This window comes from Carassius auratus, chromosome 48 (genome assembly GCF_003368295.1).
Source record: "Carassius auratus strain Wakin chromosome 48, ASM336829v1, whole genome shotgun sequence".
Taxonomy (NCBI): domain Eukaryota; kingdom Metazoa; phylum Chordata; class Actinopteri; order Cypriniformes; family Cyprinidae; genus Carassius; species Carassius auratus.
Window position 1 is genome coordinate 10018352 of NC_039290.1, and position 15488 is coordinate 10033839.

The 15488-nt window shown below is 35.8% G+C and overlaps 1 protein-coding gene across 1 annotated transcript; it reads left to right on the forward strand.

Moving 5' to 3' along the window:
- Positions 1-8406: 8406 nt before the first annotated feature.
- On the forward strand, positions 8407-14477 carry LOC113065818 (uncharacterized). The gene is made up of 5 exons (XM_026237348.1): positions 8407-8727; positions 10828-11154; positions 11733-11887; positions 13048-13103; positions 13217-14477. The coding sequence occupies exons 1-5, from the start codon at positions 8694-8696 to the stop codon at positions 13263-13265; spliced, it is 621 nt and encodes a 206-aa protein (XP_026093133.1). The 5' UTR covers positions 8407-8693; the 3' UTR covers positions 13266-14477.
- The last annotated feature ends 1011 nt before the right edge of the window (positions 14478-15488 follow it).

A 15488-nucleotide genomic window follows, 5' to 3' on the forward strand; every position in this document is an offset into this window, starting at 1 on the left:
GGCTGAGCCCTACCTGTGCACGTGCCTGCAATACGTTATTGTATTGTTTAAGTATTACAATACTACGAGGCTTACATTAAACAAATTATGCTAATGAGCAACCGTTAACGTCAGTAAAATAACATTAACAATGACTAAAAAATAAAATAAATAAATTTCAACCTACCTTCATGCTGCACTGCCAAAGATAAGTGGTTGCAGACATGATTCTCCACCACGTGAAGTTCCATGGTGGGTTTGAACACATCTGGTCCGCAGAATGGGCAATGATAATTAGAGCAACAGCTCTGGCTTCTCGGAAGGGCAATCCTCACCGATATAAAGTTGGTTCGACGTTCGACGTTTGACATTTTGTCAGAGATTTAGCCTCGGAGATCTTCAATAATTATTTAACGATTTAGCACAATGACAACAATCTTCCTATGTTGTAACTGTTTTCAAATGTAGAAGAGAACACACATTGTGTTTTAATGGTTTTAATCTGCCTTAAGGAATTATAACTGATAGACCTTATAATGTAAAAGTGCAGGCAAGGGACTATCTGCAAAGTGCAAAACGAAGAGAAAAATTCCATCTAAATGCTTCACTTGTGAAATGTATAAATAATAAATCTCAAATCAAAGGGGTGTGTCTTATTATGTGTTCATAAAAGAACATTTAGCTGTTGGTTTCATTCACATAACTGTAGCACAACAAAAGTTATTAAAATGTACAGACTGAGAAAATACTTGCAAAGCATGACAAAGATTGTGCAGTTTAGCGCCACCTAGAGAAACATATTGCACTTGTCTCGACCATTCTGACATTCAGAAGTTTAAATAAATTCATTTAGAATGCATACAGTTTGATATGTAAATTGAAATGGGTGTGTCTTGTTATTTGTTCAAAGAACAATATTTACAGCCATCTTTTACTATCACATGTAAATCAGGATGCATACTATTGAATTACATTTTAACCCATTAACACACTCATTTTTAAAACATACAGTATTCCATCTAAACTTCAAAGGGTGTGTCTTGTTACTGGTTCCTAGAAGAACATTTTGATGGTGGTATTAGCCACAGAACTATAATAGAACTCATAGCATTGAAAATTAAACCAATACATAATTTAGTTTCAAATAAATACAGTCTTCTATCTCAGCTACAAAGACGGTGTCTTGTTACAGATTTAATAAATGATATTTTGCAGCAGTTTTCATTGTCAAAAGTGATGCAGAATTCAAGCTATTGACTTTCAAAAATCGATACAAAGCCTTCCAAAGAGTCTCCAGTGTTACTGCCCCCTATAGGAAGATACTGCAGGTGTTTTGACTGAGTTTAACATTCAAACGTATACAGTACATTCATTTTAAATCAATAAAGCCTTTAATCTCAATTTCAACAAGTGTGTCTTGTTACCTGGGGCTAGAATAACAGTTCATTGCAGGTTTTACTGTCGTTTGTAATTCAGGATACATGCTATTGAACTAAATTCACATCTGTTAATAAATTCATGTAAAAAAAATTTTTACACTCATATGTAAATCAGGACGCATGTTATTGCATTAAACAGTAGGTTTCTTGAAGCATCTTGTTGTCACAGTTCTTCTGGATTTATTCTCTCTCAGTTTGTACGTCATTCCAGACAGACTGATGATGATCAGATCAGATCTATGTGTGGAGCACTGCCTGCTGTCAGACAGAAATCTCACTGGATTATTACAATTAATGACCAAATTAATGTTCGGAAATCTAAAGTGATATTTAGCCTACCATTGCATATTACATATTTACATTTATACATTTAGCAGACGCTTTTATCCAAAGTGACTTACAAATGAAGACCGTGGAAGCAATCAAAAACAACTAAAAGAGCTATAATGATATATAAGTGCTATAACAAGTCTCTGTAAGGTTAACACAGTACACGTAGCACGGGATTTTAAATAATATAATAAATGAAAAGAAAACAGACAGAATTAAAAAAAGAATAGAGCAAGCTAGTGTTAGAGGTCTTTACACACACACACACACACACACACACATACAGACACACATATATAAAATTGCATAATAAATGAAAAGAAAATAGAATGCAAAAAGATTAGAAAGGTAGTTCGATTTTTTTTAGAATAGTGAGTGTTAAAGTTAGAGGGTCAGATAAAGATGGAAGAGATGTGTTTTAAGCCGATTCTTGAAGATGGCTAAGGACTCAGCTGCTCGGATTGAGTTGGGGAGGTCATTCCACCAGGAGGAACATTTAATTTAAAAGTCTGTAAAAGTGACTTTTTGCTTCTTTGGGATGGCACAATCAAGCGATGTTCACTTGCAGAACGCAAGCTTCTAGAGGGCACATAAGTCTGAAGTAACATATTTAGGTAAATGGGTGCAGAGCCAGTGGTAGTTTTGTAGGCAAACATCAATGCCTTGAATTTGATGCGAGCAGCTATTGGAAGCCAGTGCAAATTGATAAACAGAGGTGTGACGTGTATTATTTTTGGCTCATTAAAAATTAATCTTGCTGCCGCGTTCTGAATTAATTTTAAAGGTTTGATAGAATTGGCTGGAAGACCTGCCAAGAGGGCATTGCAATAGTCCAGCCTGGACAGAACAGGAGCTTGAACAAGGAGTTGTGCAGCATGTTCCCAAAGAAAGGGCCTGATCTTCTTGATGTTGAATAAAGCAAATCTGCAGGATCAGACAGTTTTAGCAATGTGGTCTGAGAAAGTCAGCTGATCATCAATCATAACTCCAAGGCTTCTAGCTGTTTTTGAAGGAGTTATGGTTGATGTGCCTAACTTGATGGTGAAATTGTGATGGAACGATGGGTTTGCTGGAATCACAAGCAGTTCTGTCTTGGCAAGGTTAAGTTGAAGGTGATGGTCCATATTTCATATATGAAATGCTAATACAAAAAAAGAAAAACAAACAGCCCATATATATATATATTAGTTTATTGACATATCATACTTTTTTTTTAAGCATATAAGTATGGAACAACACAAATTACAATTAATCTATAGATCTATAAATACACACGTATATACACACACACATATAGATCAGCATAAAATTTATATCCATGCATTACCACCACCAACACCTAAAAAGTAGTCTTGCACTCTTAAAAGAGCTTTTTGTAAAACAAAAGTGTATTTTTAAGTAAAATATTGAGGAAACTCCCAAATGTTATTTCAGTGACAAATACAGAAAATATATTCAAACAGGAAATAATTTTGTTTAATGAACATAATTATTATATATTATATATATAAAACTAAAAAAACAATAACATTACAGACAGTATTTAAAAATCATGCTTAATTAAAATGTCATGTAAATACAGAAAATATATGAGCAGGATTTTATTTAAATTGTTTATTTTGGATTGTAATATTTAGAAATGTGATTCTAAATAAAAAGATAAATAAATCTAAACATTTGCTAGCTGTCAAAGCAAAAACAAAATGTACAAAGGGTCTTTTTGATTGCAATTTATTATTATAGTTGTGGGCAAAATGTTATTTATATTACTAAATTAAGCGGTATTGCACAAAATGCATTTTTATTTTTTAGTGCTCCCCTGAATAAGATATGTTGAATCAAAGATTTTTATATATAGTCCACAAGACAAAATAATAACTAAATTATGTCAGAAGCTTTGCACAATTTATCCAAAGAGATTGTGAGACCTGGAGAGTTTTTATGAAGAATAAGGGACAGTTTAACTGCTCAGGAAAAATAAGGGACAACAATAAAAAAAGAATATTTGATTTATTTAATTCAATAGCATGTGTCCTGATTTACATATGAGTGTAAAACCTGAATTGAAATGTTCATTTAGAAATCAGAAACAAAACACACCTTTAGAAGTTGAAATAGAAGACTTTATTGATTTTAAAATAATTTATAACTTTGAATGTCATACTGGTTCAGAACACCTGCAGTCTCTTCCTCTAGGGGGCAGTAATACTGGAGACTCAATGGAAGGCTGCACAAGCGATTTTTGAAAGTCAATAGCATGACTTCTCCATCGCTTTTGACAATGAAAACTACTGTACAATATTCTATAAGAAATATGTAACAAGACACAGTCTTTGTAGCTGAGATAGAAGACTGTATTTATTTGAAACTAAATTATGTATCGGTTTAATTTTCAATAGTATGAGTTCTATTATAGTTCTATGGCTAAAACCACCATCAAAATGTTTGTCTAATCTGTCAGCAACTATGGTGTTCTGCATCACCATGTCACACTCGGGTCATATAATACCCAGCTTCTTCTGAGATTTATTGCAAATCTAAGAGATAATTTATTTGAGCAGCAGGTTCAAGAGCTAAATGAGAATCCCATTCCCACCTATGTGATTGTGTTAGACAATGTCAGTTTTCACCGAGCTGCTCAGGTAAGGGAATGGCTTAACATAAAAGGGCAGTTTATGAACCTGTACCTCCCTCCATACTTGCCTTTCCTGAATCCGATTGAGGAGTTTTTCTCCTCTTGGAGATGGAAAGTTTATGGTAGACAACCCTACACAAGAGTAAATCTGCTGCAAGCCATGGATTTAGCCTGTGGTGATATAGGTGAGGAATCATGTCAGGGCTGGATACGGCACAAAAGAGACTTCTTCCCCCATTGCCTCAGGAGGTACAATATTGATTGTGACAACGATGAAGTGCTCTGGCCTGACCCAGCCCAAAGACAAGAAGCACATTGATCATCACATGTTTACTCCTTTGATTTTATATTACAGTACACTGTAGGCTGTATACTGTACAATAAACAATTTTTTTGGCCCTGAACATTGTGCTTTCCATTTGTGAACAGTACTGACTGATCTATAGCTTTGGATGGTTGCAGGTCCAAAGAACAATAATTACAATATCACAGAGACCAAGGACAAGTTTATGAGATGCAGGGTACAGTACTGTAAAAATAGGGGTAGAAGGAGAAAAAAAACAAGCAAAGAGCAAAGCAGAGTAGTCATTTTTGATATATTTTTAGCTACTATGATACAATGTGTTTTCATTCATCAAAAGACAAATGACAGAAAAATATGAACTTTGTTTTGAGATTAAAAATGTATTTCTCCCTGAGAATTCAATTCAAGTTTATTTGTATAGTGCTTTTTACGATACAAATCATTACAAAGCAACTTTACAGAAAATTAAATTTCTACAATATTTAGTAGTAGCTTGTAAGTGGTGACTGTCAGTTTGTGTGCATATGACAGGATTTTTCAGAAAAAAAAATTATACAAGACGTATTCAGCCAGACGATGAACATTATTAACAGCAATTATTATATGATGCAGTCACACTTGTAGCAATATTTGTTAGTTCTGTTTGTTGATTTAGGGTTAGCATCATCTGAGGTCCTCTGATGGTCAGCATCATCTCTTCTCAGGTGTTCTGGATCCAGACTGGAGCTTGTGTAAATCCTAGCTGTGGCAAAACATAGAAACAAATAGAGACATCATTAGCATAGCTGCTGATCCAACAAAGTAAAATTAGTTTAACCCAAGCTAAAGAATAAGAATGCGCATTTGATCAGATACAACTGCAGTCACAATTTAAGAGAAACATTATTTGAATGCTTGGTGAAAGAGATGCGTTTTTAATCTAGACAATGTATTTTCTATTTGTTGCTGTATTGTTTACTGACTGCTTGATAGTGTATATCATTTTGAACACTTTGTTTATGATTTGAGAGCAGTGTTTGATTTTGAACACAGGTAAAACTGTTTTGAGGCGAAAGTTACATTTTGCAAGAGGAATCAGAGGTTTTGTAAATAGTGCTTGAAGATGAGGTTTTGTTGTCACTGTTTTCAGAAAATGGAGCACGGTTTCAGAAATTTGGTTTTAGCAATTGAGAAAAACTGTAATAGTAATAATATAGGCCTAATAATAACCACAATCAAATATTATGTTTACAATATTTCTTATTTAAATTCAAGTGAGCACTATAAGTGTTTGTCTTTATATGATTCAAAGACCTTGGGTCCATAAATTGCTCTTGTTTTGTTAATTATGAAAAAAACATTCCATTCCATTTTTTCATTATCATGTACTTTGTAGTAGTGATGGGAAGTTCGATTCTTTTCCGCGAACCGGTTCTTTCGGACGGTTCGATTCAATAAACCGGTTGAAAAAACCGGTTCATCGGTTCTTTCACGCTCGACGTAATGACGTCATTGGCGATGACGTAATGGCGTCACGTCTATCAAACATTCAAATATATAAAGTCAGTAATCATAACTTTAGTCAGTTAAAACCTCATAATCATGAAAAGTTTACATTTGAGTTTTGCAACAACACCTAAATACAGTAACAGCAATAATGTGCATATGAGGATTTAAGTCTTGAAGATATAAAGTAAATAAATTAGGTGTCATCAGTGCAGAAACCATGATCCACTTACTAAACATAATCCATTGCGATGTATTTGTTATTAAATTAACTTACGTTTCGCCAGATTGCCCTTCATCCAAGCCCTCAAAATACCCGCTCATAACTACTAGTACAGAATCAGAATAAATCACCAAAAGAATCCCTTGGGTTCAGAGACATGCTGTGAGTCAGTTGGCTTCACGCTGAATCGCGCATGCGCAGTATCATCAGTTCATCGGTTCTCAATTCGGACGCGTCCGACAGAAACGATTCTCGGTTGAGTGTACTGATGATCCGAAAACCGATGCAACCGGTTCTTGACTCGAGAACGAGAATCGCTCTAACCGGCACGTGCTGCAGTTCAGTGTCATCAGCTGCTCTACTCGTGTTCATGTTCTGTTTACTACAAACTCAATTTGTGAATATCCTCATTAACTATAAATACAGTACAGATATCTCATAAATCATCCCTTATTCCTATTAAACATAAGAGTCTTTAGAGTCTTAATTATTGTCCAACTTCCCTGAAAACCCATTTGGCCTATACATTATATACAATATACAGATTGGAAACATTAATCTAAAAAAAATAATTTAAAAAAAATCAAAATAAAATATAGTTACTTTATCACACTTTCCGATGTTTAACAAAATACTTACAAAATTACACGCATGCGCAGTATCATCAGTTCATCGGTTCTCAATTCGGACGCGTCCGACAGAAACGATTCTCGGTTGAGTGTACTGGTGATCCGAAAACCGAAGCAACCGGTTCTTGACTCGAGAACGAGAATCAGCTCATCGGTTCTCAAATCGGACGCGTCCGACAGAAACGATTCTCGGTTGAGTGTACTGGTGATCCGAACACCGAAGCAACCGGTTCTTGACTCGAGAACGAGAACTGCTCCAGCAGTGGGCGTGTTTGTTCATTATCTGGCTCGGCTCGGTGTTCATCTTCAGTTCGGTCTTCACAGCATTTCATTCAGTGTACTGTTTGAGTAAATGGATTACCCCGGGATATTGGTTTATTCTGACTCAGAGGGAGTGTCAGTCACGTTAAAAAAGTTAACAGCTTAAGTAATTTGTGGATTTATGCTTATTGGAGACGTGAACCGTTTCAAACGATTCAGTTCGATTTGGTGAACTGGTTCAACCGGTTCACTAAGAAGAACCGGTTAAATTGAACGATTCGTTCACGAATCGGCCATCACTACTTTGTAGACGGTCCCTGGCTGGCCTAAGCACTAGGGCGCTGCTGCTTAAGACTTTATGTGTTGCAACAAATCGAGGAGAATTAAAACAATTAAACTACGATGTGTGTTCAGTTCGACGTTCTATAGCTTTTCAGATAATCCATTTTTATACAATTACACTCATCCACTAAGAATTTATTGATTTTTTTTCTCGGCTGAATATATGTCTAACATCCAACGTCGAACGTCGAACTAACTTTATATCGGTGCAATCCTCTCATGCCGCAACACTGTTCTGTGCATCTATGGTCAACGTTAAATGTATTTCAAATGGTATTTCTTGCCAAGTTAGTATAGCCTGGCTAGTGGGTAGCGTGTAAACTACCTTGCCAACAACAGTCCACATATGTAGCTTTACATGTGCGCGCTAGCTGTTATCTAGTTAACTGTTAGTATTTTTAAAGTTAACGTTACTTAACATGTCTTGGCGTTATCAGATAGTATGTACACCGTCAAAACTTTGAAATATATTTAACTGTGATCATTACTTACAGACATACACTACATAATGAATCTATCTCGACTAATATTATTCAAATGTAGACTTACATTGATAAGAGCAAACGTTGGTGACTACGGGCTGCAGCTTCACGAACATGTATGCAGCTACTTCCGGTGGAACACGGTTTATAAAGTGGGAGGAGTTGGATCTGGGTCCAACCTCGCCCCTTGGATCTTGTGTTCTGCAGTGAGGAGCTTCTCATTTAAACCATCATCCACCTGGGTTATAGCGATAAACACTCTGCGCGTGCACACTACAGTCTGTGCTCAGGGTGATGAGCTCGTACGAACAGCTGAGCTCCGCGTTCACTTTTGGTAGAAAACTCCATATTTCAAGTAGTCTGTGTCTGGATTACACACGCGGAGAGGATCGTTAGCTGCTGTTTCTAAATATTTTAGAGACACTTACTATTTTAAGGTCGAATAACTTCATAGAGTTGCTTTATCGAGACGGAGGAGAAGAATCCTTACTTTCCTGCGTCTTCGAGCGATCATCTGTTCCTGAGACTCGACGTTAGTGGATGTTAAGTGTTTTAAACTAATCTTGGAGATTGCTGTACTGAAGATGAGAAACGTTTTCTTCTTCGTCTTGGTCTCAGGTGGGTAGAGAGATGAAGTTAATAGAGGGATTGGTTTGTTTTTGGACTTTTTCCCAAAATACATTTTCGTATTTGGGCTTGTAGTTGGGACCGGTAATTTTAATGTTATTTAGTGTTTTTTCACGTTTTTTTACATGATGCTTACCAGAGCTGTAAACTCATTAAGAGGGTGTGGTGCTTGATGCCGGTATGTGTAGGAATATTGCTCGCTCTCTGTAGATCTCTTACACGTTTCCTTTCCCCCTTGCTCATTAGCGAGTTCCTCTGTTTCCCTACTCCACTTACTGTTCTCTCTCTCTCTCTCTCTCTCTCTCTCTCTCTCTCTCTCTCTCTCTCTCTCTCTCTCTCTCTCTCTTTACTCTCTTCAGTCTTACCTCTCTCTATCTCAGGGAGTTAGAATAGATGATTTGCTAAGATCTTTTCATTACCCGTTCTTGAAAGGGAAGTTTTGTAAAAAGTTATCTTTTGTTAATAGTTTTCACAGTAAGATTAAGATATTCTCAGTCTTTCCAAGATTGAATGGTTTTCTGATGAGATGAGAGTTTCTATTGTTTGTAAAACTAACACAAAGCTAAATAACTATTTCTCTAATAGTCTGTGACAGTTGATCTGGACATGATGAAACAGAAGAGTAGTTTATATTTCAGCTGATTGTTTTAACACCGATTCATCTAACGCCTGTGACAGTAGTTGTGGTCTAAGTTCAGTTTGATATTGTGAAGTGTTGAAATGAATCTTGATCCGTTCTGTCTCTCTTGTGTTAGATGCTGGGATTTTTCTAAAAGCATCGTCAGTCACCAACAAAGCCAAGACTAAGACATAATACTGTTGATTAAATGACAATGTATAGAGCAGATATGCACAACTCTTTTTTAATAAGAGCTTTCTTTTATGAGATTTGAGTGCTGTATCTGCTCCTAAAGATTAAAAACAATACTTGACTTGATATATGGGAGCCACAAGAGAATTACATTAATAAATCAATACATAATACGAGGTTAAATACAGGTGTTTAAAGGTATAGTCCACGGCCGTACAGAGACCTTTGGAGGGGCAGGTGCTCAAAGTATAAAAGGGGCTCATGGAACAAGGCTTTAAATAGCGCGGTTCAATACAGTAATATATTGTGATGCATTCCTTCTGATTCATGTGTCGATCTGGATGATTATGTATTGATACGGCAGCAAATACTGTGATGCAGTTTTGAAAAAGAAACAGAAAAGAAAAGACAACTCTGGGATTAGAAACTGAAATGTCTTAAGTCCCAACCTGATATCTTTTTCTTCTCTGTTCTACAGAATAATTAAGAACAGCGGTTATATTAAAAACTATAGAAAACGCTCGTGCCTCTACACTTCTCTCTGTCTCCTGGCTTGCTGTTCCCTGCTCTCTTTCTGTCACTTGTAAATAAATACTGTAATATAATAATAGTTTAATCAAACAACATAAAAAAGACCAGACTCCTCGATGCCTGTGAAACTTTTCTCCCTCAAACACGCTAGTGTTACTTCTACACTACAGGCTACACACAGCACACAGCAATATAAACCACATATCTGCATGTTCTCACATCACATCGTTCTTGTAAAATAATAATAAGTAAATAAACATCAAAATCACTTCGCTGAGAATGAAACACCACTTACCAGCTGCCACGGTGTTGAAAATATGAATATCCTCTAGCAATTAAAAAATACGCGCGCGGCGTGAATGAATCGTCCAGATCGGATGAGGTCGTCGTCATCAGGTGAAAGGTCATCGTGGGTCATTATATTTACGGCTAAATTATAATTCATAAATTTTACTAATATTTAGATTTGGCATGGGCAGGCATTCACAAAAGGGTGTGTAATTACATTGCCCTTATTACATGCAAAGGAGCAAGTGCTCAAGTCTTCAGTCTGAAGTTTAGTCTGCATACAAGATATTGTTTACTCCATTTCTTTTTTCACCAAATCTGCAAAACCTCACATTATCTGTGTAGAGCAGCAGCAGTCGCTATCACAGACTCAAACAGCAAATATTGGAATACATAAGACGGAAACTTGAGAAACACTGTTCACTAAACCATAATAAATACTTTCTTTCTGTCCTAAACAGTTGTCTTTTGTCATGCTGAACTGAAGTTGGAGGCAACTGATGGAGAAAACGTCTCTATATCCTTCAAAACTGCTGAACTGGAAGGAGCCGATCAAGTGAGGATAACTTTTACAAGAGACGATCAGAAAATGTTGATTGCACGGTACTTCTGTGACCGTCCCGGAGACTGTCGTGTCTTGGAAAGACCAGGAGTCTCACTGAGAATTGAAGAAGGAACCGCGTCCTTGATTCTTCTGGACGTCAGCTCCAGTAACTCAGGTCTCTATGAAGCACAAGTCCTTAACGGAAAGTATGTGTCTGAGATACAAGCTACACTTGTTGTCAAAGGTATGTGATCAAGATCTACAGTATCTGTTTACCTGTATCAGGATTATGAGAAGAAGAATGTTAATATTCATGACTGTGCTCAAAAAGTGTTATTCCTACTTGAGCCAGAAAGATTTGTGACATTGCAAAGAATTGTATCCGTCGTTTTCATAAGAAATCAAAATAAATCCTAAGTTACATTACACAGTAGCATGATTTTAAAATGGCAGAGGCAAACTATAGGTATAACATTGAATAATAAGTATATAATAATATAAGAATAATAAATGATAACATTTAGGTGATCTTCCTGATGTAAGGAATCAGATGTGACGCATTGTTTGATTCACAGAATGAACTCCTCAAGAGAAGAAACTGTTTCTTTCACAACTCTTTAGATGATTGGTGTAAAAACCTGAGTAAACCTGCAGATCCTTCACTGACATTGATTCAAAAAGAGTAAAAGCTTGTGATTAGTTTTGATTTGGCAGATGATAGCAGTGGATTGGTCAGTTAGGTCTGTCAGGATCGCTGTTTCTGGTTAGTTTGTCTACATGATGATAATAATGTAAGTGTGCACCATTTGTTGTGTGTGACAGAACCAGTATTGTCCTCCACCAAAGATCCACCACAGACCTCCTCCCCAAAACCTCCTGACTCCTCTGGACACCTGTGGCTGTGGCTGTGTGCTTCACTGATCTCTTTAGTCATCATCGGTGTGATCGGTTTCCTCTTGTTGAAGAAACTCAGGAGGGCAAGTATTGCTTATGTTTATTCTCTTTAGGGTTTTGGAAATGATCTGGGACTGCATTCACCAAAAATGATGAGGCTAAAAGTTGCTCCTAATGTGGAAATGTTGTTCTCAATTTTAATACTTATTTTATATCTAAGAGTGATTCCCCAAGTGTAAAAAAAAAATAAAAATAAAAAGAACGAAGTAAAAAAAAACTTTTTTAATTCTAAAATCAGTGTTTGATTATGATTTTCATGTTTGGAGAAAGTAGATGAAAGTTAATCCAAGTTTATTGTAAAACTCAAACCAGGAGCAGAATGATCGTCTGTTCATAAACCAGTTTAAGAATTGTGATATGGAAAGATGAGGACCCAAAAGCGGTTATGCAAGTGAAGCTCCTTTAATAGAGTAGCTATGCAACAAAACTAGTCTTCAGAATAAATAACAAAAAGCAGCCAATGAGCCGGTACCCAAACAGTGAACAAAGTCTTTCACGTAAAACAGCAAACAGAAAGTTCTTGTGGGTAGACGGGTCAGCGCTCGGGCAGCCTGCGGGGATAGGCAATCGCTGACCTCCTCTCTCCCTTACGGGGTAACGTCAGACGGCAGGAATGATGACTGCCCAGAATTCTCGTCAGCACCAGCAGGACTGGACAGAGAGCAGAGCAACAGGTTAATCCTGAGCACCGTTTGATCTGACCTGAGACTGGAGAACAAGAGGTAGGATAGGACCCGACACGACAGGACAGGACTGGAACAGGATGATTGTGTAGCTTCTGCATCAACAGCAAACGAAATAATCTAGCAGAGAGCACAGGAAATGGGGAACTAGAAATAGCAAGGATGATCAGGGAAAAGAGAGAACAGGTGTGAATCTATTAGCGTGACAGAGGAGAGATTATGATAAACAGCTGAAGAGGTGTGTGAGTGTAACAAAATAACCAGCGGGGGGGATTTATCATGAATCCATGGCGAATCCATGACAAAGAATAATGTAATGCATCTAAAAATTATAATTAGTAAATTATTTGCTTGTTTTGTTGTTTTTTTTAAATAATGTTAAAAGAGTCTGGTTTAAATGTACAGTATATGCCTGAAATGTATTCATTAAGCTTTGTCTTCAGCATTTTTTATACGGTTTCTGATTTGATTTGCATCTTGTTTTGTGTGTTGACTGTCAGGATCGTGAAGCATTACCTGATGCTGAAGAAGACCAAAAAACCCCTGATGTCTCCAGGTATGAAGCTCCTGAATTTCCTCTGCTCTTTTATGTATCACATCACTTTTTCATAAAGAATATCTGTCATGTTGGCCCTCACTAAAGTCAGTTTTCTGTTGTTTTCTTTACAGCACAGAATCTGCACAAAATAAGAGGAAAATAATTGCACAGATTGTGTAGCGGTCTCCTTCAAGACTTATAGAGAAGAGACTGACGATTAGCTCGTGGACACTGGACTTGATTCTGAGTGTTTTAAAACTCTGAATACTGAGTTTGTGCTGATCTCCAGGTATTCAGAAAAACATCTGCTGGTACAGATAGTTCGGTGGTTTTTACTCCATGGTGTCTAATGCTGCCAAATACTTTTAGCAAAGGCCTTTATGTTGGTTTTTAAGAAACAATCTCTCCTAAGCATTACTGTACACTTACTAACACTTATTTGGTACATCAATTTTGAAATTAACAACATAGCTTAAACTATAATATTCAGCTGCTCTTTATTTAAGGATCTAATAATCACACTCCAAAAAAAAACAAAAAAAAGGAAATTTAACAAAAAAGTGATTCTTTATTTAATTTAAATAAACATTAATAACTATCAATAAGCTCCTCTAAGTTTTATAGAACTTAGGTGTCAAGACGGCATTATTATTATTTTGTGAAATTGTAAAATGGTGTTGCATTAAATGGTTGGTTCACCCAAAAAATGAAAATTAGTCCATAAATAACTCGCCCTCAAGGTGTTTATGACTTTCCTCGTTCAGATGAATCCAGTCGGAGTTATAGTAAAAATGCTCTTTGATCTTTCAAGCTGTTTAATGGCACTCAGCGGGTGTTGCACGTATTAGTCCAAAAGAAGTCAAATAAAGTACATCCATCCATAATAAAAAGTGCCTCACATGGCTCCCAGGGGTGAACAAAGACCTCCTGTAGCCAATCTATGCATTTTTGTAAGAAAATGATCTATATTTAAAACCTAATAATCAATTTAATGTAGCTTGGGCTCACTGTTGTAAACTGAAGCAGATCGTGCCGTGTGTCCTGGGCTTGAGAGTGAGTATTTAGATGACAGTGAACCTGCCCAACCATCAGTCTTTTATTCTTCAAGGGGTCAGGGTTTTTTCCCGCCATAATTTTGTTTAACTCTTGGCATTGCAGTAAACTGTAGCTTTTGTGTGCCTTGTAAATCAAATGGTATTGCTGTTCTGCTGAATGACTGTATGAATGTGTATTCAATTCTAAAAAGAAAAAGGGGGAGAGATGTCTCACTTTATTTCTGTGTGCACATTTTTTATTTAATTGTAATATGTAATTTATTAAGAGACATTTCTGTGTTCTTTGGTACTTGTCATCTGACACTCGTCTAGTAAATTAATAAAACACCCCACATTTTCACCCTGGACTCCGTCTCTTCATTTATAATCCAACAAATACACATTTCTCATGCAAGTACATGCATAAAAATCTGACTTGGAATAATACAGATAGAGAATTTTCTCTCAATATGTATTTATAGATTCATAACACAAGAATTACTCTGCACGTGCATTTTGTAATGATTATACCTGGATTGAAATGTACTAAAATATTTTTACTGTTATTATTATTTGTCTTACCTAAACTATTGCAGCTTATACAGAAACGATTGGGAAAAATAATAAATCATGACACTGAACACTGGATTCCTCTTATATTCCATGTTAATATTTATGGCAATAATTTGCTGGTATTATTATTCTATTATTTATGCTAATAATTTGCTATTTCAATAGCTTAGCTGTAGTTAAAAAAGTAATAGCTGTTTAAGTTTATTGAAATACAAAAGTACTGCAATAAAACTTTGAAATTGTATTAAAATAATATAAAACCCGGAAGTATGTTGAAGCAATTTATGGAAGTTTAGGGGATCTAAATAAAATGATATTGTTCTTCGTTTTACTAATACACATTTTCTTATTTTTGTAAAGGATGTCTAGGCTAAAATGGCACAACTTAAATCTAATATATATTTAATATGTCTAATATACGGAGCTGATTTCGTCATCATAACAGCCCTTAAAACGCTTGTGTTGATTAAAGTAGGCTAATTGTTAATTAAAACTTTTAAACCTTACCTTGTTAATTTAATGGGATAAATTCACTTAAATAAATTTTTACCTACCCAAAATGGAAATGCATCTAATTTAAAGGTGACAATTAGATTTTTGTATTGTAAAAGAATGCAAAATTATTGTAAAAGTTGGTATTGTATAATTGTCATTTAATTTTCTAAAAATGTATTCCACTTATCATAAAGTGTTAACATTTGAATGATAAAAATCAACAGTTCCCCATATGCAGTAGGCTACACATACTTAGGCTGAATAAAGATTGTTTTACTATTTTTAACGCTGTTGTTTAATC